The sequence below is a fragment of the Phalacrocorax aristotelis genome, chromosome 12 (genome assembly GCF_949628215.1).
Source record: "Phalacrocorax aristotelis chromosome 12, bGulAri2.1, whole genome shotgun sequence".
Taxonomy (NCBI): Eukaryota; Metazoa; Chordata; class Aves; order Suliformes; family Phalacrocoracidae; genus Phalacrocorax; species Phalacrocorax aristotelis.
Genome location: NC_134287.1, coordinates 19,057,402 through 19,082,020, shown reverse-complemented (window position 1 = coordinate 19,082,020; position 24,619 = coordinate 19,057,402). Strand labels below are relative to the sequence as shown.

Here is a 24,619-nt window from a genome sequence, read left to right as displayed (position 1 = left end):
GGGGAAACTTTCCACTTGTTGTCAGGACCTCCCTTTCTCATCCTCCTTCTCCCCAGCAGTTAGGACCATCGGTGGTGTTTGGACAACCATTGAGCTCTTTCCTGCTTTAAATCTTGGATCATTCTCTCCTCTTGCCTTTCCATAGCTTCTCTTCTTCTTTTGGACATTCATTTGGGGGAGGGATATTTTATGTATAAGGAAGCATAAACTTTCGGGTCTTAATATTACACACATGAATTGGATTTAGTCTCTGTAGTCATTCACACTTCTGTCAAAATCATCACAGGCCTGTTTCGTTAGAGAAGTTTTGAAGACTAGTTTCTTTGAACAGCCGTACACTGATTTATATCCCTTTGGTTTAAATACAGTCAGTAATGATTACGCTATGATTTCTGTCTGCCTCATCTGACTTGTAGAATAAACTCATTAAAGAAATGAACTTTTTTTGTAGGAAGGTATTTTGCAAATGCTTTCGTTCAGTATTTATCTAAATTATTCTTGAGCCCTTGAGATACAGCCTGCTTGCTCTGATTGCAGAAGTTCTCCAATATGTGACAGTATTAGGTGGGAGAAACATCAAGAGTACAACTAATTTACAAAAGCACTTTGTCTCTCATAAAAATGCAGTTGGAAGAATGATGAGTAATGCAGGGTCTGAAGTGTCTGCTCCATTTGACCTGGACACTTTTGTAGGAATGAGCCAGGAGTTATTATCTAGAGTTATATCAATGCTTCTTAAGAATTTGAAAGCAGAGTTGAATGAGCTAAAGGCAAAATAGCCAAATTCTGGGACAAATAATTAGTAATGGTTATAATTCTGTGATTTGATGTGTCCTAGAAGCAATCAGAGGACCCTTTGTGTATCCATCGTATCACCGTGAGAAATTATTTTCATTATTGGTGCCTTGGACACTGCACAAACATGCTCTTCAGAAATGCCTAAGTGTGTGTAGTTTCTCAGGAGCCAAGGGGCAAAGTCAGACAGGAGGATTTCTGCTGAAGACAGCAGTGTGAAAAAGGATGAGTTAAGTTAGATGTTTTGGGGTGGAATGAAGGGCACGGGAGGATAGGGAAGAAAGATGTTTGGAAACAATGCAGAGAAAAAACATTTTCTGAGCCTTAAAAGGAAAGATGGATTTTTGTAAAGAAGGAGCAACTCATGTGAGTCCAGGGGCGGGAGCCACTGGCAAAGAGCAGTGAGGAAAAGAATTTGTATGTGGTTACTGAGGTGTATTTTAGCTAGGAGAATTGTAGCTATATGGGAATTGTTTTTATTAGTCTGGTAGTACACTGTTTTTTTTCATAAGTGTGCATTGTCAAACATCTCTCCTATTTCATATTTTGATTAAGGTGACTTGGAAAATATATTTTCATTTAAGTAGTAAAAGTGAATGTTGGGTCTTTAGATATCCCATAAAGCAATGAGCTGGTTCTCTGGTCTAATGAAGCTAATTATAACACAGATTAACTTCATCTGAAAAATAATTTAATTAATTAGCATTTCATCACTCATAGTCTTCTGGGCAAAAGTTATTGTTCGGTTCCGGTAAAGCTGTCATGCTCCTGAATTCTTCCAACTTGTTTTATCTGCAGTAAAGTGTTATATGTTATCTGTGGAGTCTGTATGCCCTTCACTGGCCGCACACAGAAAGGGCAGTCCTTTTTCTGTTCTTCAGAGGTAATATTGAGCATCTTAGCGTCAATATGGTTAAAACTGTTTGTTATTGAACCTTCAGGGTAACTACTCAGGTTAATACTGGGGTTGTCTGGAAGGGCTGAAAAGTGGGTTGTGATGGACCAGGTCCTGGGTGGTGCTGAGAGATGGAGGTGTTGGGGTGGAGCTGGGTTGCTGCTTTCATGGGCATCCACATCGGGATGGACAACGAGCACTGGAGCCTGAAGGTGTCTTTGTTCCCGGGGACTAAAGGGAAGTTCTGTCCTTATCAGGTGGCAAAAGCCAAAATGGAAGTTGCCCATCAGAGCCATACATTACTACTGTCCCTTAGGTTTCCCCCGTCTTTTTCTTTTCCTTTTCATCCTATGCCAGTTTATCATTTTGCTTCTGACTTTTCAAGATTGTTTGAAAATATGTCCGGTCTTTAGTTCCCCCAGAAAAATAATTCTAGAAAATAAAAAATTTTTCTAGTATATAGAATGTATATTATCTGTGAGCTTTTGTATTTGACAATAAGGCTTCTCAAAATAGAGAGTTTATTTTTGACCTCAAAATGTGTCTATTATTTAACCCCTTCAATTTGCTGAATGTTTTACTTGTGGCTTTTAGGGTTTTTGTTTGACTCTTCATGTCATATGCTTGAAAGGAGACTGTTACCTTATCCCTGCCTTGTCCTCTTAACTAGGTTCCTACCTGACTTCAGGATAGTTAATTTAAGGTCCCTATGCACAGATAGAGGGTGAACATTGAAACCTGTGTTACTGGACACTGTCCAAAAATGCTTCTGTATTTAAAGAGCAGATTAAGATCTGTCAGATAGGTTAGTGAGCAGCTGAGGGAAGTCGTGTAGTGTTACCTGTGGTAGCAACTGTTCGTCGATGTGAGCAGATGGGCGATTGAAAAGAAAGGGCAACTCACTGTGAACTTGAAGCTGAAAGTTTCCTGGGTTTAATATCGTGAGTGCTGTAATTAATATACTTGGCAAATAGACGACATCTTTCAAATAGAGTGGTGAAATTACTTGTAGTAGATTATATTTTGCTACGGCTTTGAATGAAGGTGAATGTAGGTACCACATCTGCTGTTCTGGGTGTACCTATATGTATGTTTTTGTTTCTTTAGGTTGTACAATGCAAATCTTTGAAATCACCTCTGGGAAGATGGAGCCTCCACTAGCAGTGGCTTGGTTTGGAACCCACTTGTTTTAAGAATACCTGGGAATTTCTACCCATATTTTCCTATTACAGCATAAATCAGAGGACAATGAGTTATTTTTATTTTTTGCATATTTTTATGCTACGTGATGATTTTTCTTCATTCTCATTTTGTTCAATGGGAAAAACTTGAGCCAGCTGTGTAGCTGATTCTTACTTTGCCACACTCCTCTTACTGAGCCAAATTAGTGAAACCACGTCCGCAGTACATCTATTTTTGTGTGTTGCTGGTTGGGTTTTTTTTCTTTGTGACATATATCACTTTTTGAGTACTCTTAACTATTCTGGTTTGAACCTGTCCTTTTGTGTTGCTGAGTAGTCGTAGAATCACTCAAGGAATTGAATAATTTCAGCCTTACAGAAGATGACTCATATACTTCAGCAACATTTTTATGGCTGTGCTTGGCTCGTTAATACAGGAGTTTAACAGTAGTAATATGAGGTATTGCATTAATTGTTGCATACATTTATTACCAAATGACTTGCACAGACAGTGTTTCAGATGCCGTGGACCTAATCACAATAACCAGAAGTGTCCTGTTTGCAAAGGAGAAAATAAGATCCCTTTGTACACCGATAGCAAGCAGATGAAGTTGCTTGCAGTTCTGGAAGTAAGGACTGATCACAGTGAAAGCTGGAATGGATTTTTCTGCTTGAGGAAGGGGAAGCTATGCAGCTTAATATTTGGGTTGATTATAATGACTCTAGTGATGGCATCCTACATACTGACTGGAGCCAAGCATGGCCTGTTGCTAATACCATCTCCCTTCCATTACGGAGCTTTTACTAGCAATCCAAGCTTAATGGACAATGAAAGCCTTAGTGACATGAAAGACCATTACCAGCCTTCTAAAATGAATATTTCATACGTAAAGGATTATCCAAGCATTAAATTAATTATTGACACTATTACTTCAAAGTTAGAGTTTATAACGAGACAGCACCCTGATTTAGAAGAGCTGAAGAAACAAGAGCCACATGTAAGTATGAATTAAAGTGTGTATGAAACTGCTGTATGCTTGCTTATTTCAAGACTTTTGGGTCAATCTTTAACTGAGATTAAAAAAAGTGCAGCTGCTCAGATGTTCATATAGCGATTTACACCACCTAGAGCCTCCTGATTTACACGAGCTGAAAAGTTGATATTGGAGATCACGTCTTTCTGAGTCATGGGCAAAATAAACGAGTTATATAAATGGTCTTGACACCTGAAGCAAAAAATCAGGCAGTCTTCCAATAGCTGTACCATCTCATTGAATTTTTACCTTGTCTCATGCAAAATCATTCTGATTTATATTTGCTAGTCACCTTAAATGATAAGCAAGAAAGGAGCCTTTCTAATAACTGATTACCAATATGCCTCCCCAAAAATCCAGTCATTGCAAACCTGTGTTTCAGTTTTTAACTGAACCAGTTTTTAAAAACTGGAAGTTAATTTGATTTGAGTATTACATGTTTGACTTTAAAAATTAATTCTTGGAGTTGCAGGGGAGTTGGGGGATTATTGAGGTCCTTCCTGGACTTAAAATAAAAGGATTTCTAAATGTACTCCTCTCCCAGTACGACTGATCGTACAGGATTTGGTTCCAAGGTCATCAGAAGAAATAAGTTAAGTCGACTTTGTAGTTAATAAAATAAGGGTTAAAAATGTCCTCATCGTGCTTCTGTTGTGTTCTCTCACTGTGCTAAGAAAAGTATAACTGTCAATTTTTTGCTGCCTTGACTGAATTTGTTGCTCTTTTATGTTGCAGATGTTTTCTGTAATTCCTAATAAATTCCTTCCAAATAGCAAGAATCCTTGTTGGTATGAAGAATACAGAGGAAACACAACCACAGATCCTTATGCAACAAACTCCTATGCACTGTATTCAAAGCGCTTTCGAACCATATTTGATTACCTCAGGAAGGTATTTTGGAACCACTTGTACCATTATAAGGACAAACACTACCGCCTGCGCTGTCTCCCCCATTTCTACATCATTGGCCAGCCCAAGTGTGGGACGACAGACCTGTACGACCGGCTCAGGCTGCACCCTGACGTTCGGTTCTCAGCAATCAAAGAGCCCCACTGGTGGACAAGAAAACGGTTTGGTAAGTAAACATGTCCTCTGGTATTCAGGCAAGTTGACTCTATTAACCTTTGACATTTCTTGTATATATTTGGGGTGAAGTTTATGGATTTGCTCCATATTAGCTTACCTTGAAACCACTGGAGTTAATAGTTTTGAAAAATACAGGTGATGGATGCTCAGTAACTTCCAGCCTGCTTTTGTTTAATGATGTTTTGGATTAAACCTTGAGATGATGCACATTTCATTTAGTTTATTTGCAGTGGTTTGGAAAATCTAGGAAAAAATAAAAACACTAGATAAAACCAACCCTGTGAACTTGTAAAGGCAGGAAGGGGAACTATTAGGTTTTGATGGGAGGTTTAAAGAATAGCAGCAATAGTTTTGTGCTGCAAGACTCTGTAAAGCCTTTCTTACATGAATAAATGATAGGTCAGTATTTGAAATGCGGCTTCAGTCCTTATGGTTCAATAAATACAACTCCACTTTGTGGTAGGAGCTTTGTTAGTGTTGTAGCTTTAGTCAAGCACTGAACAGAAGAGATGCTCTGCATGAGAAAGCTCTCTTACACCGAGGAACCTGCACATTTTTTATGCTCTTTTCCTGGATGACATCAATATTTTACAAAGTGACCCTTCATCTCTGAAGGCAGACGTGAATAGTTGAGGTTATGGCCTGCTGGAGCAATACGCATCCACCCCTCAAGATTGCACCTTCAAAGGGCGTCTGAGGGCCGTGGGGCTGAGCGCATCATTTTATCCATCTGAAGTGTTTATGTCCTCCTTGTTCTCTCTTCCTTGGGCACAAGGAAGGTCAATCTTGTGTCTAAATAGTAGAAGGGATGCAGAAGACAGTTTCGATTCCTGACTCTGCTGTGTGCTTAGCACTTTCCTCTAAATGCGGATGCACTTGATGCTTGCTGCGTTCCACCCAGGCTCTGGGTTTTCCCGCTGTTGGGTCTAGCTGTTAAGTGTTCTCAACCCATTCTCTGCCCAGCCTGTATTTGTGCATGGCATTGCCCCACCGATGTGCAGGACTTTGGGACAAGTAAAAACCTAGCACTGTGGGGTAGATCATTTGATGAGGACTTTGCATCACTACTTTTGTTTAGTACTTTTCTAAGCTTCCTTGAAATGGGAAACTATCTCTTCTAATGACTGCCGTGGCTAACAGGAAGGAAGGATACTTTCTGAGGGACCAGGTCACCTGCAGTGTTGCTTCTGTTCTTTATTTCAGGGTGGTAATTTCAGCTCTTTATTTCTCCTGCATGTTGCCATTTCCATCTCCCTTCCCCGTGACCTGGAGCCCAGAGGAACCTCTGAGCTCCTGCAGAATGGGGCTTTGATTCTCACTGCTCAGTGAGGAGGAGGGCTCAGCCACAGAGCTGGGATTTCAAATTTCTCATAGATAAGTAATTTTGCTGTGTTCTTAGAGTTTGTATTTTCTTCCTTTGCAAATGACATAAGAAAGTGGCGAAAAGACTTTTTAGACATTTTCTAAATGTTTGTTATAAACTAAGAGTTAAAGTAAAATAATGAAAATACAGTTTTGCTTTTGAGATAATTTGGTCCGGTTTAGGAGACACTCCTAGGAGGTACCAGTGTGAATGGAGGAGCTGGGCTAGCTACAAAGTCAAACAAGAGAAGCATCATGGTGCCCCCTGAAGTCCCATGAGAGGGCACTCGTTCATCACAGTCAGCGGCTGACTGAAGACAAATGATACAAATTACCTCCTGACCTGAAGGTGAAAAGTCAGATCAGTGAAGAAAGGGGATTTTAGACTTGGCCGCCTTCCAGCGCGAATGCTACACTGCTTGGCCCTGGGTGTGTCGATGCAGGGACTGTCAGCAAAACCATCTGTGGAAAACCATGTCTTCCATGAGAGGGCTGGCAGAAAAAGCTGAAACGAACTGATATGTTAGGCTAAAATCCTTTATGGCAAATAATTACCTACATCTACATTAGACTCAACATAAATATTTGTAATTAATGGTGGAGGAAGTAGTGCATCCAACCTCACTGAAGCAAGACCGGACTCACTACAGCTCAGAACTGGACCTACAGTCAGAAGAGTGTAAGAAATCAGGCTGGAGTATGTATAATTTGAGAACAAGGATGCATTCCTATCTCTGTGCTGGCATTCGCAAACTCTCCACTTGCATGATCTTGTGGTCAGCCACTGGGGACCACGAGCAGATCCTTGAAGTGAACTTTCTTTGCATAGTTAAATTTTTTTGAAGTTATTTTGTAAAGCTGAAGAATGAGGAAAGATTGGAGAGTTTGGGATATCATGGGAGGGAGATCTGTTGAGATGGCCTTCCCATCATGATCTCAGGCTGTCTGCCATTCTGCCATTGAGAATGAAAGATGAAGTTTTGCTCCTGGTGGCTCAGTCCTTTCTCTCTGCCTGAACAGTACATTAGCTAATGGTTACTATTAAAAAGAAAAAATAAAAAAGGAACAAAGAAAAGAGGAAAAAAGAAGAAAAGAAAAAGAAAAAAAAAGAGAATATGACAAATAGACTAACAAGTGAAATTGAGACAGCTCCGTTTATAAGCCAGCTAGTGGGTATGACTCCTATGCTCCTGGCTATTAACTTGGTTTAGTTTGTAACATTTATCTGGAAAAGAAAGTCTCTTTGTTCTATATCATTCTCTGATTCAGTGGATTTTTATGAGATTGACTAATTGCAGTTGAAGCTAAACAGCCCTCCTGGGAAGGCCCCATTTCACAAACCACTGCTTTCCCGTTCTGCTGGGGTGGTTGATGCTCTGCAGGACTTTGTCCCAGCTTGACTGTCTCCCTTTCCTGGCTCTCAGCCACAATTTCTATTCCCATGAGTGGTGTGGCAACAAACCAAGCCAGTCTGTAACACCATGCATGTACCCTTTCCCCCCCACCCCAAAACAAGTCAAAATACACTGCTGAGCTTTCTTCTACCATTGTTAAATCCCACTTTCCTAAAGGGGAAAATCAGAGGGAATGGACAAAAAAACTCCCTTGCTGAGCTTTCCTTGCACATAATTGATAATTATTGGCCTTGCGGGAACAGGAGAGGAGATCTGAGAAGTCCTGCTCTATACTCTTAGCTTTGCTCCTACTCCGTTGCCTTCCCACTGCTGGCCTTGACCTCTGCCTGTTTGAGAAACTCTCCTGTGGTGTGGTAAGAAGAAAGAATGCAAAGATGTTCATGGGCAGCATATACAGAAAGTGGACAAGTGAGACTAGAGTTGGAAAGCAGAGCGGGAAAAGGAGTATGAAAATCACAGATGTGGCTCAAGATGCTGAGAAATGCAGGGACAAGGTGACACTGAACACACCCCGGCGTGTAGGGAAGGAGAGGAGAAAAATAAGATACTATCATGGAGCTTTGTGACTACTTATTTATGAAAGATAAAAACATGAATGATTTCCCACTTTTTTGATTTTGGTAGGTACATGTTGATTTGCATATTTGGCATCAGAGCCTGTTCTCAATCTCAATACAGTAAATATAGTAGGAGTAAATATACTACTAAATATAGTAGGAGTCCAATATTACTTCAATTTATATTGGTGCAAACGAAAGCAGAATCTGGTCTTTTATATTCATTCCAAAAGCTAAATTTAAAAGAAAATAAATGCAAGCTATTCATGCAGAGACTATAAAACAGAACACTTAAGATACTTGCTATCACTCTGAATTTATGGCTTAATCATATAGTATCTCGAACTTCAGCTACTTCATTATTGGCACTTTTATCTGAGTGTTATACTTCATCAGTCTAATTTTGTGCTGATGTTATCTGGCTTAGCGCCAGCCATGTCAATGAAGCCATCTTGGTTTACACCAGCAGTTAATCTTACCCTGCTATTACTATTTTTTTTAACTTCTCTTTTGTCACTGTTCTTAGGAATCATTCGTCTGAGGGATGGATTTCATGATCGCTACCCAGTGGAAGATTACCTTGATCTGTTTGACTTAGCAGCGCACCAGATTCAGGGTGTGCTGCAGAGCGAAGCGGCAAAAGAGCGCGTGAAGACGAACAACATCATAATTGGTAGGGCAAACACAGCCTCTGAAATATGTCTCTGTAGCTCCAGGTTGGCAGTGTTTGTAGCTGATGCATGAGAGGGTCGTTTTCCCAGGTGTGAATGGTTCACAGCACAGAACCCCTGACGCTGGTTTTCTCTGGTGTGCGTGGATAGTGCAGTAGTTCTTGCCTTTTCCTGGAGGGTGGTTACTTGCTTTGTTAAAAAGTTTATTATCTCTAGAAAATGCCTGAGAAAGCAATAAATATCTGATGAGTATCAGCATTTAATTAAATCTTAAAAAAAGAAAGTGAGAATGACCTTGGTGACTCCTTCAAATGTTCTCATTTTGTTTTCTTTATGAAGGATTTACGTGTAGCCACTGGATTGCAGCCTCAGGTTTAAATGCTGTAGCAGTGTGACTCGGATAACATGCCAGCTGTGGTTTTACAAAGTAAAATGGGTGCTGTAGGAATCCTGTAGACACCTGGAGACAGTTTCCATGATAGCAACACAGCTCTAAGCGGCTCTTCTCAAGCTCCAACATAAGATGCATGTAGGAAGAAGGACCACCGTTTTTTGCGTCATCATCCCTATGTAGCCTACGGTGGACTTAAATAAAAATTATTAAACACCTGAGCAGCTTCATTAACCGCAAAGATAATGCAAGTTTCAAGAGCAGTAATATACAGAGTCAAGTTGAAGCTATCTTGTGCAGTATTTTTTTTCAGGTGTGGAACCTAGAGGCATGGTACAGGATACTATTTGAAGATAATCTCACATTTTCAGTTGATATTAAATTACCTGATTAGTATTAGAAATGGTTTAGAAATGCCGTTGAGTTGTATCTTATGAAGTCCATGGTTAGGACTGGGATCTAGGGAGGGATCCCTGGATTGCTTTCCCAGACACACAGTGATCAATCCATCATGCTCATCCACTGTAGTCCATGGTGCCACTGGTTTAGAGTGCCCGTGAAGAATATTGGCAGGAATCTCTAAATTCTGCTTTTGCTGTCTGCTAAAACCAGAAAACTGAGAGGGAAGAGGGTTTTAGCAGTCTTACTTCATCATCTCAAAATTTCCCAGGGAAACCAGACACATTCCTTGAAAATACTAGTTGCGCAAGAGATGGTTCCCTGTTGAAAAGAGACTTTTCAAGTAGGCCTGAAGTGATTATTCTACAGAAAACGGAGACAAGATTTTTGCTGCCTGCCCTCACAGGGAATACCCTCAGAATAATTTTTTTGTCTTATTCTGACCAAAAAATTTTAACCTATTGTTGTCTTCCATTTAAGTCTATTATTCACTTTATTGAATATTCAACATTGAGCAAAATTTGCAAGACAGGGTCCTAAGAAATGTTGCCATCAAGGACATCTGCAGATTTTCCTCCTACTTTCAATAATATCTCCTGTCCTTTCATGGGTGAAGTGCTTATACTAATTAAATTCACTAATCTAATTGGCAACGTACATCTTTGATTATTTACCTCCTGTTAGAGCTTTTTCTGGAGTTCATTTTGTGTTTCTTTTTCCTGTAGTCTCATTTCTTGTTTCATTAACGTTCTGTTCACTTTTCTTATTAAGTTTGCAGGAAAAGTCCTGAATGATTATACTCATTAAGTCTGCCTCTTATGACCTTGGTAAAAAACAAAAAAAAGCTAGCTAGTCTGAAATGAATCTGTATGAACGTCAGGTTTGCTTAGAATCCTCCATTTTCTTATTTCAGATGACTAGAAAGAAAAATAAAATTAAATCTATAAACGTTTCAGTAGTTCATCATGTTACATTATTTTGAAAAGTTAAGCTTCTTTGAATATTATACTTAGTGGGTAATAATTGCATTTTCCCAAAAAAGCCATCTGCTTAGAGACGAACCAAAGAGGACTTCACTGATCTAGCCCGAAGCAGTCTGAGCAGGACTTGTTTATTTGTGATCATTAATAGGATAAATTCAGAGGAATGTCTTGTGAAAACACAGTATGACTTTAATCCATTAATGATGGAATAAAGAGGTTATACATCTATTCTTTAGACAATTTAGTAATTCATATGTTCTTCAAGTCCATATTAAAATTAATATATTCCTGGTTGCACTGCAGTGATTTGATGTAATTACTATAGCAGTGATTAAGTTATCTCATGTTTTGTATGGCTCACTCTCTTTGCAGATACTTAATCTGTATTACAAAACAGAAAGGAACACTGTTAAATTGTCAGTAGTATTTTTGGCTGCTTCAGGAACTAAAAATTTTAAGGGTCAGCAGAGACCAGGATGATTGGGTTGGGTTTTTTCTTAACACCACCCCCCACCCCTCCCCTCCACCCCCCCCGATTCCTTACAGTCATCTGGGTTTGGGAATGCAGGCTGTCCTGAACTGACTGCATTAGAGCAGCACCCTCGGTCCCTGTTAATGCTTTAGCACAAATCAGTTGTGTGCCTGTGATCTTCCCTTGCTTGTGCGCTGCCTGCAGCATTTTGGAGGTGGCAGCTGATCCAGCTGCAACAATTTCTGTGGAGTGGTCTGGTCTGTGATGCTAAGGGAATCTGGCCATGTATGTGTAAATGCACTGATTTTGTTTAGTTCAGATAGCACACATGTAAGCAGATGTTCTTAAGTCTGGTCACTATATATGAGCTAATTGGAATAAATCCAATAGAGCCTCAAATGTGATCAGAGGCCTACAGAGCAGAGGAGTATGAGGGAAGATCATAAAAGCTATTCTAGAGAGGAATAGATGGCTCGATGAGGTCATAGACTTTAATCTTTGGCATGGTTTGAGCAAACATTTCTGAGGGAGCAGTTTAAGCCTAGCCATTCTGGTCACGGAGATACAGCAGTGACTTTCCAAGGTCGCTCTCGTCCCTGGAGTGTACTCTTCTGTAAATCCACGTATGCAAGTGCTCATGCCCATTTGCATTATACCATCTTCCGATAGCACAGAAATAGCTGCCCGATGCCTTTGTGGTACGGCTATCTCAGCTCTTGTCCTATGTATAGTCTTTTGTGTTTCTGCTTCACCCAGTGTGGGAGCTGGGCTAATTGAGTTTCAGTTGACAAGTCAAAGCCCACCGATGATTAGGCAGTGCTTTGGCTAATTAATTTAGAATGGAAAAGCAGGGCTGTTGTGGGCACCCATCTTTAGCCAATGGACCTGATCTCCTCCTCCTGAAAAGAGGCAAAATGAACATGACAGAAGATTAATGTGTTTTCTAACAACTCCCAGACTTTATTAATGAATCACATTATGTTAAGCTGGAGTTTGGAGCCAGTACATATTTCACGTTGTGTTCTGGCCATCTTTTAAAATCTTTATTGGAGTTTCCCAGGAGAGAGGAAAAAAAAGGAAGTCATGTGCAAGTCTCTAAGCCTACAACATTATTATTTTTTCATCTCATTCCTTTTGATTCAAAAAACCTCATTAACAAGAATTATCTCATTAGATTGTCAAAGAGTGGAAGTTTCCAAAAAGCTTCTGTATATGTTTTATTAGATGGTGGTGTGCCACATAATTGCCAGTATTACTTAAAAAAACAGGGAAGATCACACAATTCAAAACATCATATCAAATCACTTATTTAGCAGCTGAAGCATCATATACCTTGTCTGGCAGAGATGTCACTGATTGTGTTTCTCCCTGTAGCATTACTTTCAGAGTAAACTTCTTCAGAAACTAAAGATACCAGAATCTGGCTTTTAACTAAATGTATTATTTATTCTATAGGCTGCTTCTTTTGTCTAATATTTACTAAATACTTACATTTGACTTAATCTACGTGAATAGTAATATAAAAAAGTTCTGTTAATGGCTAATTCTCAAAAAGGGATGTTTCAAACAGCAGTGACACAATTCAGCTCGCTGGTGCACATTTTTTTAGTATTTCCTATGTGCTCACCGACTCTCCTGTTTATGTTCTAAACACTGTTGATCCACTGGAGTGCTGGTTTCCACTTTTTTTCTTTAGTTTGTGTCAAACTGTACAATTTGTTAGCCAATTCTCTGAGATGAGAAGCATTAAAACCAACCCTTGGGGTGCTACGGAGAGCACGGCAGGTCTTCGGCAGCAACGAGACCTGCCTCCTCACTGGAGGATGGGGCAAAACCCTGAGCAGTCTGTTCCAGCCCAGATCAAATACATTTGCATGTGTTAACCACTAACAGGAAGCAGTGTGGTTAGTGGACAGTAATATTTCAGGTGGAATTACGTAAAACCTGCCTTAACCACCGCTACATTCACAAAGGTACGAGGCAGTGTGAATGCTCTGGCTCTGGGGAGCGTTAGCCAAATCAATTTGCAAGAACCAAGGTATGTTTGTAATTAATAGAGTCAATTTTAAACAGTCTACATCGGTTCATAATTAATCTGATTTCCACTGCAGTACAAAGAATGGAGTGAGTTACTAGCAGAGATGCTTTTAATTTTTAGGGGAAGCCAGTGCCTCAACAATGTGGGACAACAACGCTTGGATTTTCTTTTATGACAACAGTACTGAAGGAGAACCTCCCTTCTTAATCCAGGATTTTATCCATGCCTTCCAACCAAATGCCAAACTTATCATCATGCTGAGAGATCCTGTTGAAAGGTGAGCAAGGATCATGTCGCTGAAGTATGCAATAACATTTTCTTACTATAATAATTTTATTCCTCTCACTCTCTTGGATACAAATAAGCGTTCACATGGTATTTCACAGAGGTTACTTGGTTTATGATGAGAGCTGCCAAAGGGGTTTTTTCTGTTTATTTTGGCATATGTAGTTGTGATAGTGTTTTAAAGAGGAGCACATGAGTGTAAATGCCACAGCAAGTGCCGTGCATGGACACCTCAGCTACTCTGAAAAAAATAATTTATACGTTGCCAAAAGCAATATAACTCCGTTACCTGAGCTAATATGCCCTGGTTCTCAGCAGGGCTCACTAGGCATTTACATGTCAGCGTAAGTGGTCCTGTGAAGTACTTCAGTGTTAAATGTTAAATAATAAAGTTTGTGTCTTCAAGGGGCATACTGTTCAAAATGATTAAAAGATTGCAAATAGCTCCAGAGTCAGCAAACGATACAAACTTCTTTAAATCTTAAAAACACTTGGTGCAACACTCGTAAAGCTTCCCTAGACAATTTTAGCTTGCACAGCTGACAGCTGCTTAGGAGTTCATCCTTGGTCTTCCTGACTGCCTGCAGTGGAAGGGCTCTACTTTTGCAGAGGGGTGGGCTGTTCTTGAACGGTTCTTCACTGTGTTAGCCATGAATGTCCTTTTCACTTGCCTTTCACTTTTTCCTCCCCAGCCTTCCTCCAGATTTCTAGGGCATTTCTTTCCAATGTGTCCTCTGACGGAGGATGATAATGATGAGGGTAATGGGGAGGGTGGAGGGGATGGAGGCAGAGTCTAAAAGGATCAGACCAAGGGGGCGTGAATTGCTTCTCTCTGTAGCTCCCTAGAGATATTCAGGATACTTAGGGCTAGGTCAGTGCTCAAGGGGAAAGCCCCAGAAAGAGCCAGCAAAGGGAAGGAGTTGCCGAAGCCCCAGAAAGAGCCAGCAAAGGGAAGGGGATGCCGATGATGATGGGGACCAGGACTCTGGTGAGGGGAGAAGGGCAGGCACGGGGTGTTTGTACAGGCAGCCCATACCCCACTGCCCAGCAGCTGCCTAGAGTGACTTGGCGGTGGGAAGGGGTGGGTGCTCCTTGATAGGCTTCCCTGATGGTAGGAGATGGCTACTGGTGAGAGGCAGAGCTGTGCGAGTGCTTCCCAGCTCCTATGTCAGGAGATACAGTTCTCAACTTTGAATGGCATCTCCTGACCTCAGGATTTAACAGGTGGTAATTTTATGCAAGATTGCTGGCTGAAGTGGCTTCCTCATGTAAATTACCGACAAATACCCTGATTGCTTTAGCCACCCTCTGTAACGTGGGTGTAGCTCTTTGCCAGCTTTAGTAAGGGTGAGATAAAAAGTCAGCTTCATCTCCCTTACTGTATTTATGCTAAATTGGTTTTGTTTTGTTTACAATTCCCTATGACCTTGTTGCTGATAGCTCATCTGAACTGCAGGAGCAAAAGCAGCCGTGGCAGAAGGGGCAGCCTGGGCAGCTCCACCGGCGATGCAGGGTGCTGGAGCAGCAACTCTGTGGTAGCCAGGAGGACGTGGGTGCTGCACAGGGCCTGGGACAGGGTCTGATCTAACCTGCACAGGGTCTGGTCTATCCCCCAGTGGGGGATATTTGGAGGACATCAAGGTTTGTGAGGGTGGGTGTCAGTGGCATCAGTATTTCATTGTAATGCATGGTGATTGAGAGTAATGAGCTCAAGTAGCCAGAACAGCTGAAATCCTGATCAGCAAAGGTCTTATTTCCAGGCAGATGTCCCCAGAATTAAAAAGAGATGGAAAGAAATACAGAAAATCTCGACTGCCTGCAGAGAGAAAACATGTCTTCAAGAATATAGTTTTCTATAAGATGTCAGCAAGTCTTTAAAATTATGTGTTTATTTTAATGGATGATTAGAAAAACTACACAGTCATATTAAACCTTTTTAAATAAGATTGCATCTGGGCCCATGGTGTACGTGGTGCCTGCTGGCTGATTTCCCCCAGCAAGAAGCTTTTCACCTGCTCTGCCAGGAGCAGTTGGCCCTGCCATCCCTGGGACAAGCTGGGCAAGCCCAAGTCTTGTTGATGAACACGCTTTTCTGCAAGCAGGGGATACTGTTTTATGCCTAATTTAGCTGAAGTTGGCTGCCTTTGTCCCTTAGCTTCTCCCCAGCTCGTCCTCGTACCCTGCGCTGGTGGGGTGGCTCTTTGGTGGGTGCAGCGTGAGGGACCCAAGGTCTGCCATTGCAGAGGGAGAGGACACGCGCGGTGCCATGGCTGTGGTCCTCAAGCACCGGTGGGCATCACTTTGAAAGAGGATGTCTGACCGGTCTGGTCTAAGCCTGTTACCCTCCCTCTGCCCTGAGATGGAGATTTTTCATTTAAAGAAAACTGTCTGAAGTGCATTTGCCAGACTGGGAAGAACTGGATAAAAATCAGGGTCTTTGTCTTTCTTAGTTGGTGACTCCTATAGATAACACTGAATGCCTCTGCCTCGTCTTTTATAATTTGCTGTGGTTTTTCTTTTAAAAATTGAATTAAAAGTATCCTGCAACAAATGCATCCTTTTTCTGCCTTTTTAAATGAACAGAGAGGCTTCATTTGTTTCATATGGGAATTAAAATCCTGTTCTTGCAAAACACTAACATAAATAATGAGTGCAGAGGAGCTATTCCTGTGCTTAAGTGCTTTGCTGGATTAGGGCCTAAACTTTCTAAATTAAATGATGAATTTTTAAGTACCTGTGGAAATCTAGGGAAGTTAAAAAATAAATAAAGTGCAATACAAAAGGTTACTTCAGGTATAAAATAAGACCTAAATAAATTGAATTTTTAGGTTGTTTCTTAAACACCTGTATTTTTTGAAAGAAGCTGAACGATATCTAGTATTTCTGGAATTGTGTCGAGGTGGGTGCTATGAATGCATAATATTTGTGCTGCAAACACACTTGGAGAAGTGACTTCTCAAGTGTAACAAAACTGTCTCCAAAATACTACACTTCTGGTCATAGTTTGTAAGCCTAAATATTGAAAGAAAATTAAAATGTCATGTTCAGTGGATTATTTGCAGTTTAATATTTATGCCACGTCAGAGCATTTCCTTTGTCTCTCTGAACCACGTTTTTCTTTGAAAAGTTTAATCAAGGTTTCAGGGGTTAAAGCTAAAGTAGATATTTTGTTGCCTGTAGGTTTTGGGTTGTTTCCTCGCCACAACGCAAAGGGACTTGAATTAAGATAATATTTTTTTTGTGATATTAAGCAATTGTAAAACTTGTGCCGAAGATGTGCTATGAGGGACTACTCCTCTGCTGTGACTTGGAGAAATTCCTGTTGCTGGTGGCTCTTGCTCACGGCAGCAGCTGATGCTTGCCTGCAAGCTGCCAACTTACATGGGGCCATGTCCTGCTGTCCTCAAAATAGAGGTGGGACTGCTCAGGGAATGCAGCACTAGAGTCTGTAGCATGAATACGAACCATTCGCCTAGCTGTAGTATTTGAGCTTGAAGAAACCAAGAGGTGCAATGCTATAAATTGGGAGGTTTTGACAGAAAGTCAACATAGAAGCAATATGGGATTGGAGGGGGAGCTCTCTGCAAAAACTAGGTAATCTGGCCTCTTTCCTATTTTTGATGATGGCCAGCTTGGTAATTACATAAAAATCACTTTCTAACCCGTCCCATTCCTCTGTTGGTTTTGATTTCAACTTTTCATTTGAGGAGTGTTTCTATCCATGGCAGCGTGGAACACCAACTATAAAGGGGTGCCAATGCCAGCTGAGACCAGTTCCACTGTTCATAGATAACACAAATTTAAAGTATATACATTGGAAGAGTTTGCCTTCAGGAGAAAATATTGGCTTGCACAATTACTAGGGTCAGGTCCTCAATGGGTGCTGACCTTGAAAGCGGGGATGATGTTTAGCAATTCCCTGGAGTGGATGTTACTGTGAGCCAAAACCCATCAAAGTGAATAGAAAATGTGCCACTGGCTGAAAAGGCTGTTGGTGGGAAAGTGTTACACACATGTACCCTTTCCCTCAATTCATGTAACTGATTGCCATTGTCATGTAAATAAATCTTCTTTCATTTCCTCTGCCATTTACTTACATCTCATTTGCAGATTGTACTCCGATTATCTGTACTTTGCAAGTGCTAATAAATCTGTGGAAGATTTTCATGAAAAAGTGGCAGAATCACTGCAGCTGTTTGAAAATTGCATGCTGGATTACTCACTGAGAGCCTGTGTCTACAACAACACCCTGAACAATGCCATGCCTGTACGTATTTCCAAGAACATTTGATTCCTTGCTTGTTTGATGGTACATTGTGTCAAGGTTATTAAAATACCGAAATACCGTGCAAATAAACATCAAGAAATAAAACTTTTTCTCCCTTTTCCTTTGTAAAGCGGATGACATAAATATATATGTAAGCATGTAAAAGCTGATGTACTGGCTCAGCTGTCTCCTCGGTCTGTTCCCTGATGAATGCCAACAGTAATAATACAGTCTTTCTATTGTGCAAGTGTATGGAGAGCGCATTTAGTGAAGATTACAGTTTAATGTGTAAGCTTTTTGCAGATACTTCCAAAAAGTAGCTCTGGCAAGGATCTTTGTGGTATGAAATTGCCTCAAAATCAGAATAAATTATGTATTCTTTCTCAAGAAAAGGCTACCAATAACTAGATAAAACCCTTTTTTTTTTTTTTTTTTAAATTGTGTGCATCAGAAAATTATAAAAGGAAATATAGAAAGTGCTGGCAGGGGAATGGATAAGTATTACAGGCTCCGTATTCCAAAATTCACATTTTTAGAGGAGAAATTACTTCAAATTTTGCTTGAGGGGGGAGGAAAATATGGAGGAGATTGACTTGAAGTATCACATTTGGCCAGTTTGCCATTCAGTCCTATTTTATTTGTGCAGGCTGTAAAGGACTCAGAGGGAATACTTCCCTCCTTTGTCTCTGGGGTGAAGTTATTGCCTCCTCCGCTTGTTAAAATAACCATAAGTAAGTACTGCACAGGCTTTAGGCCCGCAGCAGGAGGGCAAACAGGACATTCCCCATACTTACTTTGGCAGACTGGAGCTGCTACCCTTCGATGGCAGCCTCCAGGACCTCCACAGACACGAGTATCATAGTATTTTCCAGCCATTTGCTTGCACAAATGCATTTCTTCCAGCGTGGGGGAAAAAAAGCAGGGAGAGAACCAGAAGGAAAGATTTTCCTCTTATCTTCGTCCTCAGAGTGCAGAACCATTCGTCACTTGTTGTCTTGGGCAGCCCTCTGAAGAAGATACTTTTGAAAGTGAGCAGAGGATGCCTCTTTCCAGAGAGCAACAAGCAGGTGTTTGTAGTGAAACACAAATACTAACTGTGCTCCTATGTGGGCTTTTTTTAGCTGCTTCTTCAGCCACGTTGCTAAAGTCTGTTATGTGTTATTGAAAAGCTAGGGATTATTTTCCCTGGTGAGCTCATTAGATTGCTAATCGTGCGACTACACCAAAAGAATTTTCTTTCGCTACTTGTTAATGTATTTCTGCAACAAGGGAGGTGTCACAGACCTTGTCGCTGCTGATAGATGCTAAGCTGTAAAGAAAAGCGTTTGTCAGCTTTTCCTCACTTAGAGTCAGTGAAAAGCATATTACCCAGAGAAAGGCATGCCGAGCCAGGGTGACCAAACAGAAAGTCCAGATGTGGATATTATGGAGAAGGCAACGTCTTGGGAAACTCTACTGATGCCCTGTGATGTGTAGCACATATATAAATAAGTTGTTTAGCAAAACATGGGAGCTTAATATTATAAGCAGCCAAAGACACACATGAGAATCGTACATTATGATAACAATGACTTAGCAATAATACAAAATATGGCTTATTTTACTGGAATTTACGGATCACACGAGTCAGTGTAAGAAGCAAAAGAATCTGTTGTTATCTGACTTTGTTGGTTCTGCTGTAATGCGACTTGAAGATGTTAAGTCCCTTTTATGAAAGATCATTATGACTTGGGATTCGTGTTTCTCTCTTCTGAGCCTGAAGGGATTTAGAAAAATATTTATAAGCACAGTTGGAGGTTGGACTTTTGAGAACGCTGGACTACCCTTTTTCTGTTCAACTTGTTATGTAAGATTGAGGAGGGAAGAAAAACAGAGATTTTGGACAGGCTGGAAAACTGCCTTTTTGCATCTCTGGTCTAACATGCTCTGGCACTCTCATTGCATACTCAGGCGATGCACCATTAACACTGTCTAGCAGCCACTGCTGCTGTAGCTTAGATCTAAATCTAATGATTGCAATCAGAGGATCGAGCAAATACACCCAACTCTAATTTCTGACACCAAATCAGAGTATTTGTACTACTCAGCAGCATGATCTGGTGCGGCTGATAACCAAGGTGATATAAGCAGCCTGAGGGCCTGAAGAGGGTAGCAGGACTTAGCATCTCCCCTTCCATGGCTGTTCATCCAGGGGCTGAAAAAAGCCCTCAGTGTCTTCATGAAGGCTGGGTCATCCCAAGTGTGCAGGTGAGGTGGCTGAGCATTTTTCTGCGGGTGGTTGTCTCTGTGCAGCGCTTTTACACAGACCTGTGGCTGATGCAGCACGTGCACAGCTGAGCCCCAAGTAAAATGACATCTCTAACCAGTAGAAAGGCCATGTGCAAAGATTTCCTTAAGGTGCGCTAAAAACAAGAGGAAGATTAAAAAATGATCAAATACTGTCTTTTCATGGTTCCTCAAAGGCACGTTTGGGATTTTTGCCTAGAAGACAGAGGTGAGCATTTATTTGTTACTGCTAGAATGGTGTAAGATGAATTAATTTTTGTTTGGTTTGGTTTGGTTTTTCTGTGCTTACAGGTAAGGTTACAGGTTGGGCTCTATGTTGTGTATCTTTTGGACTGGCTGACAGTTTTTAACAAAGATCAGATACTCGTTCTTCGCTTGGAGGACCATGCATCAAATGTGAAATACACCATGCACATGGTGTTCCAGTTCCTGGATCTGGGTAGGTGTCTTCTGGCTATTTTCAGATAAGTGTAAAAAAGAATCATTATTACCCTTCTTCTAGGTCAGTTTAGCTTTATTAAGAGATGAAACAGATGGGACACTGTCTTGAAGGGTGCGTTAATCTTGTTGCCTGGAGTCAAGCAAAATGAAAATTCCCAAATTCCCATAGAAAAGCTGGTGTTAGAAGATCTTAATAAGACTACATTAAGAAAAAAAAATTACAACCACTCAGAATGTAGAGATATGTCTTACCATACGGAAGCCAGTCAGGCAGTCAGGGCTTGTTTGTCATGGGCTTGCATAGGTGCAAGAGCTATCCCACGCAATTTAAACTCACTGAAGTGCGACCGTGGTGTGCATGCTGTTGCCAGCATGGACCAATACAGAATCTAAATCTGAGTATGATGAAAGGTTGCACTTCTAGCTGCGGAGAAGGGGGAAATCATGTTTTTGCTGTGTTGATTGAGACATCTGTTGCTAATCCTCAGAGAAACACTGGCAGACAAAATGTTGCTCAATGTTGATTTGACAGTAGCAAGAGGATGAAAATGTGGCTGCAAAATAGTCTGGCTGGTCCAAACACTGGTCTAGATGATGGGAAAGTTTGAATGTAGCAGATTGAACAGATGAAGAGCTTGGCATCTTCTTCCTGAATATGGTTTACGCTGGAAAATTCTCTGGGTTGCTATCTTGCTGAAGTACGATGTCAGGGGCTTACATTTATTCCTGGACTAGGGGCATCGCTGTACCTGTATGTACAACTTTGATCCCACTGACAACCTCAAAAACACACAAAAAAAGGGCTTACGTGAGTAAGGCTTGTGGAGTTTCTGCCAGGTATTAACCAACTCACATCATAAAAAGAAAAAATAATATGAAATAATTACGGCCCCAAAGTGGACCGGAAGTGGTTTTCAATGTCATAGTTGTTTTCTGAAAACAATTTTTTTCCTCCAGAAATTATTTATGCTTCTTGTAGAGATGATTAATTAATGTGAAAGGAAAAAGTACTATTTCCATATTTACTAACAGTGATTTATTTTGCTAATCTAAGCCTGTATTCACTATTCTGAAGCATCATCGCTGCTAACACAAATTCCATTTGTCTTCTCTTGGCAAACCTTCTGAGTTAGTCATTTGTCCCTTTTAGCATGGGCATTTTTTTGTGAAATATTTTAAGATAATATTCCATTTTTCCACAGGACCTCTAAGTGAGAAACAAGAAGCTCTGATTACAAAGAGTCCTGCATCAAACACTAGACGACCTGAAGACAGAAGTCTGGGACCTATGCTACCAACAACAAAGGCAATTTTAAGAGATTTCTATAGGCCTTTTAATACAAAACTGGCACAAGTTCTTTTTGATGATGCTTTTTTATGGAAGAGGACATAATATGTAAATTTAGTGCCACAAATACAGTGCTTAAAGGAGTTTTTATTTTTTTAAATTCTATTTTTGTGCGTGGATATTTACATTTTTCCCATTCCAAAGAGAAGCCGATTGATGAGCTGAGACTCTCACCTTCAGTCAGCACACTTCACGACAGTTATACCACATTTTCCTTGTGAGAATGTAAAGCATCTTGCTTATCAGTTTATCGCAACTTCTTTTACCCCAGCAAAAGAGTAGAGTGGAAAAGCATTAGTACAAAGACCATGTCTTACACTCTCCATGGGGATGTTGAAGTTTAACCTTCTCTAAGATGCTGCAACATGGAATTAGCATCAGTTTCCTACAGTTATGCTTATAATCTCATTTTCAATATATGTTATTCATTCATTTTTTCAAACTATCAATGTCATTTAGTCATTAAAATTTTTAATTGAATTCAGCCTAAAATTTTGTTTCTTTTTGTCAGCATATTCACAAATGTTCTTCAGTTGCACTAAGGTTTTTTTATGTTTCCATAATTTTGAAACACAGATAAAGGAAAATTGCATTTACATAAGTTTCCAAGTCTAATTTATATCTTCAAGATAAATGGACTTTCCTAGCCACAGTTATTGTAAAAAAAAATAATATAAAAAATTAAAAAAATATATTCCAGGTAAGAATGGATGACCAAAATCTAAACAACAGGCCACATTCAGTGTTCAGCATAACAAATCCATTTTCTTCCATATTTTGTTCATGTAAATACAAACACATACCATCTATTCATATCACACATTTTCCCAGGAAACAGGTAATGGCCTTGATGTAAAGTCCGTTGCTGGCCATGAGAGCTTTTATGGAGTTTCCTGTTCGGTCATACACAATGACTCTTCTCCCTTGCAAAGAAATAAGCATTTTAAAATCATTATGAAATATTGTTATTAAATACATAAATGGACGGGATGCACAGTATCTTGCATCCCCAGAGAAAGGATGTGTTAATCAGTTGCACATTATGTGTTTCCCTCTTCAGGAAAATGTCTACGTCTAGTTAAAGTCAAGAAAAAAACACTTTGAAAGCTGTGGAGAAACTTTCAACTGTCTGGAAGCTTTTATTTGACTAAAGTGGCCAAATTTTATTATAAATGTGCAGAATTTCAATATTTGGTTTTAAACACGCGTGGTAAGGGTCACTGTCAGCTACAGTCTCCAGTCTTCCTGCAGGTAGAACTGGCCAGCATAGTCCACCTAAGGTCGGGGCTATTTAAGAAACAAATGAAAATGCTTCCTGTTGATAATTTCCTTTCAAGTGCTAAACAGATTGTTTCTTCCCTAAGTGCATGTTGAGTGGGTCAAATGAAGCAGGTCTCTTTGTAGCAGTTATTAAAACCCCACAGATCATCTATAATTGGCTTCACGTGCCCTTTCAACCTTTATGTTGAACCCCACAACAGAGCTTACTGGTGGATTCACAAATATATTTACAAATACTAAGGGTATTTATTCACTATCCTCCTCCATGGGGAAATGTTAGTCACCTCCTGTGTTTCTAAATTGAGCATTAATGCTGAAAACTTCATGAATCCTGAACATCTCACATGTGCATGTGATGGATAATGTGAGATTTTTTGTAATGGAAGGCCACTTCTAGGTCCTTTGCCAACTGGTAATGCACTGTTTAAAAAGGATTGTGTCTGGTGTTTGGGAAGCCTAAGGCAAGTAATTTAGGGAAGCAGTGCTAGACAACCAGAACAGATTCGTTCTAGTTCAGAAATGCTTAAAGGCCAAAAATGGTTAGAGACCTGAGAATGGACTATTTACCGGTACAGAAAAAGAAGTATCATGGCAGCATGAATCAGAAAATCAGAATGAATTCACCACTGTTTGCAAACATAAAATTTCCAGTCAACAGTTTGTTTACACTAAAGATTTCTGCCAGCTGTGTCAACACTGTGTGGTCAGGATAACTCTATACAGAATATTTGCTAACCTGATCTGCTATGGTCAAATATTTCCACTTAGTTGTCAGCTACAACCATGATCTCATGATATCTTACCAGCCCTAGAAGCTAATGAATGTATCTGTCATTATCTTTTAGCTTGAGCATTAATTCCATGAACAAAAACCACACGCACGTTTGTGCCACACTGATGTATGGTGCTGAACTCTAATTTCTGACAGCAGACCCATGCAGTCCACCAGCGGTCAGGGAGATTCTCTCTGCCCTTTGCCTATGTCTATAATCTAAATCAAAACATGCTTCATGGTCAAAATTTCTCCTTTAAGCTGAATCAAAGCCAGCACCTTGCTAGATCAGGGTCTTGCCTAGTTCTGACTAGGAAGGTTGAAGGTTCCCTGTACAACAGTGGACAGTGGTGACCACATGTGCCTGAGTGTGGGTGAGCTCAGCAGAGAGCAGCTGGTGCACTGAGTGTCACCATGTCTTGTGTAGCACAATAACATGTGGGGCAGGGGCTACAGCTATAGATGATCTGTCAGGAGCCTGTGGTCCTTCCAAAAATTAGGTCTCCAATGAGGGTGTGTTTACGTCTTCACCTCTTTCATGAGCTCAAAAGTAAGATCTCTTGGTTTAACACATTGCAACCTTGAGCTGTTGGGTTGTGGCATGACTAAATATGAAAAAGTAGCAAATTAATTGTCAAGAGGGCATCAAGGATGTTGCTC

At 40.4% G+C, this 24,619-nt stretch overlaps 1 protein-coding gene across 1 annotated transcript in view; it reads left to right on the top strand.

The window, feature by feature from the left end:
* Window positions 1–22,390, top strand: part of CHST15 (carbohydrate sulfotransferase 15) — a 47,547-nt gene extending 25,157 nt beyond the window's left edge. The window contains exons 2-8 of the mRNA XM_075107520.1: window positions 2,798–3,869; window positions 4,641–4,980; window positions 8,852–8,998; window positions 13,400–13,556; window positions 17,675–17,831; window positions 20,409–20,556; window positions 21,761–22,390. Of these exons, the coding sequence (XP_074963621.1) occupies window positions 3,282–3,869; window positions 4,641–4,980; window positions 8,852–8,998; window positions 13,400–13,556; window positions 17,675–17,831; window positions 20,409–20,556; window positions 21,761–21,951 (1,728 nt within the window). The 5' untranslated portion in view covers window positions 2,798–3,281 and the 3' untranslated portion in view covers window positions 21,952–22,390. The remainder of the gene's footprint in view (window positions 1–2,797; window positions 3,870–4,640; window positions 4,981–8,851; window positions 8,999–13,399; window positions 13,557–17,674; window positions 17,832–20,408; window positions 20,557–21,760) is intronic.
* The last annotated feature ends 2,229 nt before the right edge of the window (window positions 22,391–24,619 follow it).